The sequence below is a fragment of the Chrysochloris asiatica genome, unplaced genomic scaffold (genome assembly GCF_000296735.1).
Source record: "Chrysochloris asiatica unplaced genomic scaffold, ChrAsi1.0 scaffold00302, whole genome shotgun sequence".
In the NCBI taxonomy this organism is placed as follows: Eukaryota; Metazoa; Chordata; class Mammalia; order Afrosoricida; family Chrysochloridae; genus Chrysochloris; species Chrysochloris asiatica.
In genome coordinates, this window is record NW_006408820.1 from 1,029,259 (window position 1) to 1,038,989 (window position 9,731).

General features: G+C 40.7%; 1 protein-coding gene across 1 annotated transcript in view; it reads left to right on the forward strand.

Annotated features, from left to right (window-relative positions):
- SLC22A15 (solute carrier family 22, member 15) overlaps nucleotides 1–9,731 on the forward strand; it is a 114,192-nt gene that overhangs the window by 56,457 nt on the left and 48,004 nt on the right. The window contains exons 4-5 of the mRNA XM_006874798.1: nucleotides 149–313; nucleotides 7,269–7,398. Of these exons, the coding sequence (XP_006874860.1) occupies nucleotides 149–313; nucleotides 7,269–7,398 (295 nt within the window). The remainder of the gene's footprint in view (nucleotides 1–148; nucleotides 314–7,268; nucleotides 7,399–9,731) is intronic.

Genomic DNA, 9,731 nt, shown 5'->3' on the forward strand with positions numbered 1-9,731 from the left:
TATGTATGTATGTATGTATATATGCATGCTAGCTCAGACAATTTAAATTTACAAAGCTTCTTCTGTAAAAACAAATGGATATTATTTATTACTTTCATCAAATGCTGTTTTGCCTCTGAATAATTGAATACTATTCTTCTCTTGCTAGGTTTTGCTCTTGACATCTTATTTGCTATTGCAAATGGATTTTCCCCCTCATATGAGTTCTTTGCCATAACTCGCTTCCTGGTGGGCATGATGAATGGAGGGATGTCGCTGGTGGCCTTTGTCTTGCTAAACGAATGTGTGGGCACCGCCTACTGGGCACTAGCAGGTACTGCGTAAACCCGTGCAATCCGGAGATGGCGAGCAATTCCAGAAAACCTTGTAGGAAACTAGTTTAACTCTTGAGTCTGAGAATGTGTGTGGATTCCAGTGCCTCTACCCAACAACGAGACTTGTTTTCCTGGGCTCATTTTCTGTGACTGTCATTTTATTCGTATTCTTCTGTTAAATGTCTCCCCTGGTGTCAGCCTCATGGATTGCCTATAGGTTACTGTGGAGACTAATAATCTGTATCTTCAGGAGGGTGCTAAAACCTTTACTTTACACTTAAAAAGAGAGCCAAGATAAGAAATATGAAAAACTTTTTTTTGAAGCTTTCTTATTTGCAGTTTTCTTCAAGTCAGTAGATAGTGTTACTGTAGCATTTCTTTATTGGCTGTTACTTTAAAATTGGAGTCCTGGTGTGGCACTGCAGGATAATGCACTGGACCCCAAGGTCAATTTGAACTACATGATCGGTAGTTCAAACCCACCAGCCACTCCTCAGAAACCCTATGCAGGGTTGTTGTGGGTCAAAACTGACCCAACGGCACTTAACAACAACATTCTAAATTGAGCTGATATTCTAAATTATTTTTGACCATCCCATCCTGGTGCTGTAGGATTGATAACCACAAGGTTAGCATTGGATTGCTAACCACAGGTAGGTGGTTTAAACCTACCAGCCACTCCTCGGAAATCCTATACAGGGTCACTATGAGTCAGAACTGACTCGACGGCGCTTAACAACAGTAATGTCATCTTAAGTACTACATGTATAGCCACATAAATGGTTTTTAAAGTTTATTTGACTGAGAATATTGTCTTGGGAAAGTGACTATGTCTAGGACACTGGTTCTTGAACTATAAGTTTGCAACAATCACCTTTTGTTTGTTGTACTTCTCATTCATTTGAGTTACTGAGAACCGTTGATGTCTTGTACTGGTATGGGAAACACATTGACGATGTGATTCAAATGTATCTAAGTAAGGCGTACATATGAAAGAGTTCCACTGTCCTTGTTCTTAGCATCCACAGAGAACCAGGTGCATTTGCTGAGCATCTCTTCTGTGCCAGGTACCATGCTAGCCATCTGACATATCTCTGTAATACGCCCACAATATACAAGTCAAGAGTTCCTACCTTCCTTTTACAGATGAGGAAACAGAACTTTGAGAGGGGAGGTGACCTGTCCATCTTCATGTAGTTCAGCACTGATGGGCCAGGCTAACAGCTGGGTCTGGCTGATGCCCAAGCTCACGTCCTTCTCCCTGTTCCATGAGGCCTGGGGATGTCAGTATGTACCCTCACACTGGTGCCGACAGGGCCCGCTGATCGCTCACTGGTACTGCTTTTGAAGTTGGTGAGGGCTAGTGGAGTGAGCCAGAGTAACAGCTAACTAAAATAGACTTGTGCTCGGTTTGTATTTCCACTAAGCTGCTGTCTGCGTTGCAGGATGAATAGGATTGGACTTGTCAGAGCTAGATTGAGGAACAAGGAAAACTCTTCTTTTGAAGCTTTCTTATTATTTGCAGTTTTGTTCAAGGCAGGAGCTAGTCCTATTGTAGCATTCCTTCACTAGCATTTCAGTCAAAAAATGCTACAGTACCACTAACTCCTACCTTGAAGCAAACAGTGCAGCTCTCAGGCATTGCTTGCTCTTTCATTTTCTCTATAGCAGTTTCTAGGAGTCCTGGTGTGGTGCTGTGGGATAAGCACTGGACTAGAAGGTCGGTTTGAACCACAGGGTCAGTGGATCAAACTCACCAGCTGCTCCTTGGAGACTCTATACAGGTTTGCTATGAGTCGGAGCTGACTCAACAGCACTTAACAATGATTGTAGCAGCATCTAAAGCTGTTTGGAACAAGCTCCTTTTTCCTCTAGCCTAGTTTCTAAGCTAACACCAGTGAGAAATACCATCTGAGTCTTACATTTCTATTGAGATCTTAATGCATTTTTTCCAAATAGTTGGGTTAGACTTGCTAGAAGTTCCCAAGATATTAGTAAAACTGGTAATCACAGCTACAGTCTGCCCAGAGCAGACCCAAAGACCCTGCATGATTTTCTTGTACCTCGTACATTCATGCAGAAAATTATTTACATTTTATTCTAGTTGCTTCACGAAGATGCTCTTGCCCAAGAGGCCTATGCTTCCCCTACCCTGCCAAATGATAAGAGGTTTATTCTTGTCCTGTTGCATGTGTTAGACACAAAGAAGGACCTCCTAATCTCTTGCTTCCTGATAGTCTGCTAAGGCCAGTGAAAAGATGCGGACTGAAGTGCTTTCATGTCCAGTTCTTATCCTTGAAGCTGTGTGAAGATGAAGCTATTAAAATTTCTGTAGCAGTGAATAAAGGGAGAAAGAAAAATAGAATAGCTATGGTAGAACCAGATGGTTACCAAATTCAGTGTGAGTAGAGAGAATTCCCCAAAGGTCAGTGCTCTGACCTGCGCCCAAGACACAGAGGGCCTGTGGCTGGTGGAGACTCTTGGGAAGAGCTTCCTTTACTCCCCCAGCACCCAAGGGCTCCCAGAGTTTAGTCCTTGGCTTTTCTTCTCATTCTGCTTTCTCTCTAGCAGAGAGATTGGAAAACTTTTTTCTGTCAAAATTTATAAAATCATTCGCAGGCCCTACAAAATTATCAACTTAAAAATTAGCCTCCTATATTTGGTCAAACATTACCTCTAAGGTGATGGCTGGAATTGTGGTTGCCTTGGCCGGGCCAGATCAAGTGATTTTGTGGGCCTCATATGAGCCACGGGCCTGAAGTTCCCCACCTCTGCTCTACCATAATCTTCAAATTTGTTACTAAATTAAGAAGTTGGGATAAACCTAAATGTTCAGCATTCGTACTAGTCCAAAAAGTAGACTCTTAGATCTAGTCACTCACCCAAAACAATATTTTCAGTTAAATAACCTTAAAAATAATTTATGGTACTGTATATGTCATTCTTGTGAAGGTGATGAATGATTGAAAATAGAATATGGGTTCAATTTTAGAAAGTAAGAATCAGTGAAGAAATGTTAGCAATAGTAGTCTCACCTGGCTTGAAGTTATTGTTGTTAATAAGTGTCGTTGAGTTAGGTCCGATTCATAGTGACCTTGTATAGGGTTTCCAAGGATCAACTGGTGGGTTTAAACTGCTGACCTTGTGGTTAGCAATCCAGTGCTCCTCCTATAGTACCATACCAGGACTTGAATTATTTTTTAAAGAACCAGAAAGGGCTATGAAATAAGGATTTAATAAAATATAACAAGGCTCCAAAAATGGAGTTCTTCCTATATTTTACTTCAGCATTCTTTTTCAGTTTAAGGCAAATTAAAAACGTAGCCCTAAGAAATAGGGTTTGGAAAAATACGCAGTGGCAACTGTGAGAGCTGGGGCGCAATGGAACTACCTTGTTTGTTGGGTTTCACAAGTTTTTTCACCTTTGACAAGATGCAGAAATCAGGCTGTCCTTTTCTGATAGTTTTCTGCCTACCCAGGCTCCTGCTCTTGCAGGTTTTGCTGTGCTTGGTTACAAAATGATGTTTGTAGTTTCTAAGAGCAGTGTGTAAGGCATAGACAAAAAAGGCATGTGTTTATGGAGACATTCATTTTTTACCAGTTTGTAGGTTTGTTGGATATTACTTACTTGACAAGAATGAAGTTATTTGACTGAAAATTACTAAAAACTGAAAAAGCCAACAAAACAAAGGGTTGAAAAATTCCATTTTATTATGTAGCTGTTTGCATAGTATATAAATATCTTATTGCAAAGATAGTTGATGCTCATTGTAAAAAATTAAAAAATATAAGCATAAATAATACATCTGGTCCTGCCCATCTAGATAGTTCCATGGTTATTAGCACCTTGCTGTGTAGCCTTTCAGAACTTTCCCTTTGCAGATCTATTGCACAGCATTAATTTATTTAAACAGACTTTACCATGAACCAGACATTGTTTTCTACACTTGAAATAAAAGAATGGAGAAGACAGGAGTGCGTGGGGAAAGGGCTTTATTCTCATGAAGCTTACATTTTAATTTGGAGAGACAGAGTATAATCAATAGCTATGAAAGGTCATTTAAGAAAATGATAAGTACAGTGCATGAAATTAAACAGGGGATTGGGCTAGACAGTAATCGCAGGAGACACTGTTCCATTAGATTGGATAGCTGGAGAAAACCACTATGTAGGTATTTGATCTGAGAGGTCAATGAAATCGGTGTGTGAAATTCTGGGAAAAACACATTCCAGCCAGATAGAATGGCAGGGACCTGAGGCAGAAAGAAACTTCTGCTCTTTGAGGACCTGAAGGATTCCTATGCCTAGAGTATGGAGAATAAAGGAAGAGACAAGTGAGAGGGACCAGATTTTGTAAGGCCAGTGATGAACCCAGTGAGGAGTTGTTTTTTTCTAAGTGCAATGGGAAGCCATTGGGGAGTATTCAGTAGAGGAGTGATACAATCTTATATACACACTCTGGTGAGTGGAGAACAGATTGTAGAGAAGCAAGAGTAAAAACTGAGGGATCAAGGAGCCATTGTGGTTGGCCACATGAAGCCAAATGTTGGCTTAGGCAAGTTGGGAATTTGTAGGGATTGAGGAAAGGGTACCCTGGAGATGGATTTAGGTAGGAGTGATGCTGATAAAATCTGAATTCTCTGCTTGCCACAGATGTGAGACCTAGAAGACTCTAAGAGAAGCTTTTTGGAGGAGAAAAGAATCAGTTTTATTGCTAATTAAAAAATACAAGGAGACAGGAGGATCTCTACTAACAATAGTCTTATTGACAATGGGAATGAGGGCTATTTTATAGGACTCCAGGAAGGATTCAGGAGGTAAACAGGGACAAGTCATCATTCATCAAAAATATGGGAACCTGTGAATGCAAATCACAATGCTGAGATGGGAAATGTTATGGCTTCTATTGTACTGTTTCCAACCTTGGGAGGACACTTTAATTTTTCATGTACTAGTAGGTTATAGTTTCAATAGCTGGGACTAGTGCCAGGCCACTCTGGGTTGTTCCTCACTGGTTGTCAAGGAGACGTTTTACAAATATTTAACTATAGTCTTAGCTTTTGATCAGGTTCTTGATTTCTTGGGAGAGGTAAAACAGGGAATAACTGCTGTTGAGAGGTTTTTTTCTGCATATGGCCAGAATCTGCCCACATCAGGAGCATGACTTAGCAAAGTATCAACAATGACAATAAGTGTTATTCCTGAAGGCCAGGTACGATTTGGTGCATGATAAAGCACCCATGTTAGCCGCTTATTATCATTCATGTCCAGAGAAATCACACTGACCCCATCTCCTTATGTGTCCTGATTTGGAGTTCAACAAAGAATGACCCTGAAGTTGTTGCTTCAACTTTCTGTTTTTCGTTCTGTCCTTTCCTTGCTAGAGTCAACAGATGTGAGTCATTATTTTTTGTTATAGAGTAATAATCAGTAGGCAATAATCAAAGAAAACATTGGTTTTAGAGTATTGTTTATTGTAGACAATTTTTGTAACAAGATAAAGTCCTGTTGCTATGGGAGACCCATAACATAACAACAGCTCTTCCATAGAAGGGAGATGTGACACAAAAAAATGACGAAGAGTGTTAGCTCTCCAGTTAGACAGACCTAGGTCCAAGTCCTCACCTTGCTGCGAGCAGCCCTCTCCTAAAACAGCTTCACTTCACCTCTCTGAGTTATTTACTCACTTCAATATGTGGCTAGTAATGGTCCTTGCTTTGTGGGACCATGTCAAGCACTTAATGCACAACAAATAGGTGGTACAAATGGTTAACACACTTGGCTACTAACCACATGATTGGAGATGCTAGTCTATCCAGAGGTTCTTTGGAAAAAAGAAGGCCTGATGTTCTGCTTAGAGAACTGCCATGGAAAACCCCATGGAGCACAGTTCTACCTTAATACTTCCGGTCGCCTTGCATCACAATCAACTCAATGGCAGTGGGTTTTATCATTACTACTAGTGTAATGATAAAGAGCTCTGGTAGCATAGTGGTTACGAATCAGGCTGAGAACCTTAAGATCAGCAGTTCGAATCTACCAGCTGCTCCGTGGGAGACACATGAGGCTTTCTGTTCCCGTAAAGATGTATAGCCTCGGAAACCCTGTACAGGGTCGCTATGGGTCACAATCGACTCGACGGCACTTAACAACAACAACAATGTAATGATAGTAACAGATATAGAAAGAATTTCAGAGACAGAGAATTTGCAGATACAAAGGTACTGCAAAAAGTTCATGGAAAAATTTCTTTATCTTTTAATTCTACTTTGCTACAAACTTTTTGAAGCCTCCTTGTATATTAGACAAGCCAGTGGAGTTTAATAACCATCCAAGTTTTATTTTTTAAAAAACACAGGGTTTTTGTTTTACAAGCCTGAAGTTGATTTTTCCCCCATTAGTTTTCTGACAAAAGTCCATGCTTCATATAGAATGTATATTCTAATTAAGAAGACTGATAGAAACAAATATACTCACATATCTGACAGTGGTCAGTATAGTAGGGAACTGCAGTAGGAAGGACTGGGGAGTATGTGGCGATTTAAAATAGGGATTTTAGGGAAGGCTCTGTGATAAAGATAAAGTCTCAGTATTGCAATAACCTTATAACCTAACAGCCCTGTTCCCTTCCAAGCTTAGCCACAGATTCCGACCAATAATCTCAATATGCTTAATGCAGAAAACATTTGAGTGGGTCCTCAAGTTCATTGTGTACAGATGTGACTTCTCTTTTTCATCAGTCATCCCTCCATTTTCAATATTTGACTGATCTGTCTTCAAGTGTTATCATCTGATGTGTGATGTTTGTGTGGGTTTTTCTTTTCTGTTCTGCTTCCCACGCTTGCCAAGGTTGGGGACATCTTATGTGAAAGAAATTGGCTTTGTGACTTGGGTTGGAAATGGCTCTGGGGATGGTGCTTTCCCCAGTAACAAGTCTCTTTTTCTCCGAATTAGGATCAATTGGTGGCCTCTTCTTTGCTGTTGGCATTGCCCAGTATGCTCTGTTAGGATACTTCATCCGCTCCTGGAGGACCCTTGCTATTCTGGTTAACCTGCAGGGAACAGTGGTCTTCCTCTTGTCTTTGTAAGTACTTATTCCTTGTAGACTTTTAATGTACTAAGTGGAAGAAGGGCTGTCTTAAGAGGATGTGGGTCAATGAGCAGCATTATTCCCTTTCAGGAGCTTGCCTGAACTGACTTTGGTGAAGAACTAAATTCTGCAAGTGCTCCAATGCTTGGCAGCTCCTGGGAAGAGGAGATGCTTAATTAATTCAAAACGCAGGTATCCCTTGTTTAAAGTAACCTCTCAATAGACTACATTTTAGACTTCCAGTTGTTGATATAGGGAATCACTTTTTTTTTGAACTTAAGCTTCAAGCTTCAAGATCTCCAGGCTGCATCAGGTCACGTGCTAAGTGTGTGACTGAGGTATGATATTGTAGAACAATGTATTCATATTAGTTTGTAACGGGAATTACTCACCCTACATAACATTACATTTCTGGGATGTTGAAAGTGGACTAGGGTTGATTCTCAGATTTGGTTGAGTCCTAGGAGTCCAGGGATTCAGAGCAGGAACAGGATGAAGCCCTGGTCAGGGCAGGCTCTACAAATGGCTCACGTGAAATGTTCCACCACAGGGCTCTAAAATACCCAGTGCTTCTAGGGGAACCGCTAACATAGGCCCATCCCACCTAGAGTTTGCATGTGCTTATGAAGGGTTTTTCCTCTGTCAGACCTCGTATTTTAGTCACTATAAATTAATTTTAATCAATACCAATAAAATGTTCAGCCAGCGGTGTCACCTATTTCCATGTTATGAAATGAGAGGTACCTGTAGTAGCGTTTTCATTCAGATAGCTCTTAAATGGAATCATGCTTTCCTTCAGATTCTACTCATTGGAATTTCATGGTAGACTGAACGGAAATTTGTTTTCAGGCTACCTTTGAAAGCAAGGGCATTGTTAAGTACAAAAAAATGTTAAGCACATCAGAAATGGTTAATGTGCGTTTTAAAACTTTTTATTAAATGCATGCAAGTAGTTATGTGTATTGGAGTGAGGGGGTTTTATTAGAAAGGAAAACTGACCATTTTTTATTAACTTGCGTATTGTAAATATTTGGAAGCCGTAAACGTGTGCCTTGTATAGTACCTTGAGTTAATGAGCAGGCGTGTAAATAACCAGTGAAGAAATGAATTTTCTGTTTAAATATTTAATACATTTCATACTCCTAATTTCACCTCTCCTTCAACAGCAGTGCAGTTTTAATGGATAATCTGAGCCATTCCACTTTTCGTTTCCCAAATGTGTAGTCTGAGTTTGTTACTGCTCAATGCCAGGTGGATTCATTCACGCAATGAAAAACACGAAAAACAGAAAAGAAGCACGTAACTGTCCAATATCTGCCTGTTCCACAATTGCACTAATGCAAGGAGCTCTGGTAGCGTAGTGGTTACGAATTGGGCTGCGAACCTTAAGGTCAGCGGTTCAAAACTACCAGCTGCTCTGCGGGAGAAAGATGAGGCTTTCTACTCCCGTAAAGATTTACACCCTCGGAAACCCTGTACAGGGTCGCTATGGGTCGGAACCGACTCGATGGCACTTAACAACAACAACAACAAGGCACCCCATAGTCTGCCTCCCATTTATTTTTCTACTAAGGAACCCTGGTGGCACATTGGGTTAAGCTTTGGGTGCTAACCACAAGGTTGCTGGTTCGAGCTCATCAGCTACACCATGTTTGGAAACCCTGTGGAACAGTTCTACTCTGTCCTATGTTGCTCTGACAAAATCAACTTTAGGGCAGTGGGTTTGCTTTTCATTTTCTACTTACTTTCCCTATCTTCTAGGCAAACTAAGCTGCTTGTTGTTCCCAATGGGCACCTTATGATTTTCTGTTTCCCTGCCTCCGTACTCTTTCAACACCCTTCTCCCCATTTCCTCTTGTTTAATTAACACTGGGCCTTCTCACTTTGTTCAAATGCTCTCCTCTCCAGTAAGGATTTCCTGATTATACCTCCAAGTATAATCTTTTCTGAAATCCCAAAGCATTTAACCCATACTCTTTGGTGATCCTCTGCTTTCTGCCTCACATTGAAGCCACCTTTCTTTTTCTAAACAAAACTCTACACAGTAAACTCTTTTTGCATCATAATGTTTTTCCCAGCACCAAAGTCCAGGACCTTCCACTATGGATGCTTCATACTCACTGGATGAATGTTGGCGCAAAAACGCTTTGGAGTACCTTTAGAATTAACCTGTCAGTAACACTTTAAAAGAAGCTCTGGTAGCATAGTGGTTACAAATAGGGCTGTGAACCGCAAGGTCAGCAGTTCGAAACTACCAGCTGTTCCGCAGGAGAAAGATGAGGCTTTCTGCTCCCGTAAAGATTTACAGCCTTGGAAACCCTATACAG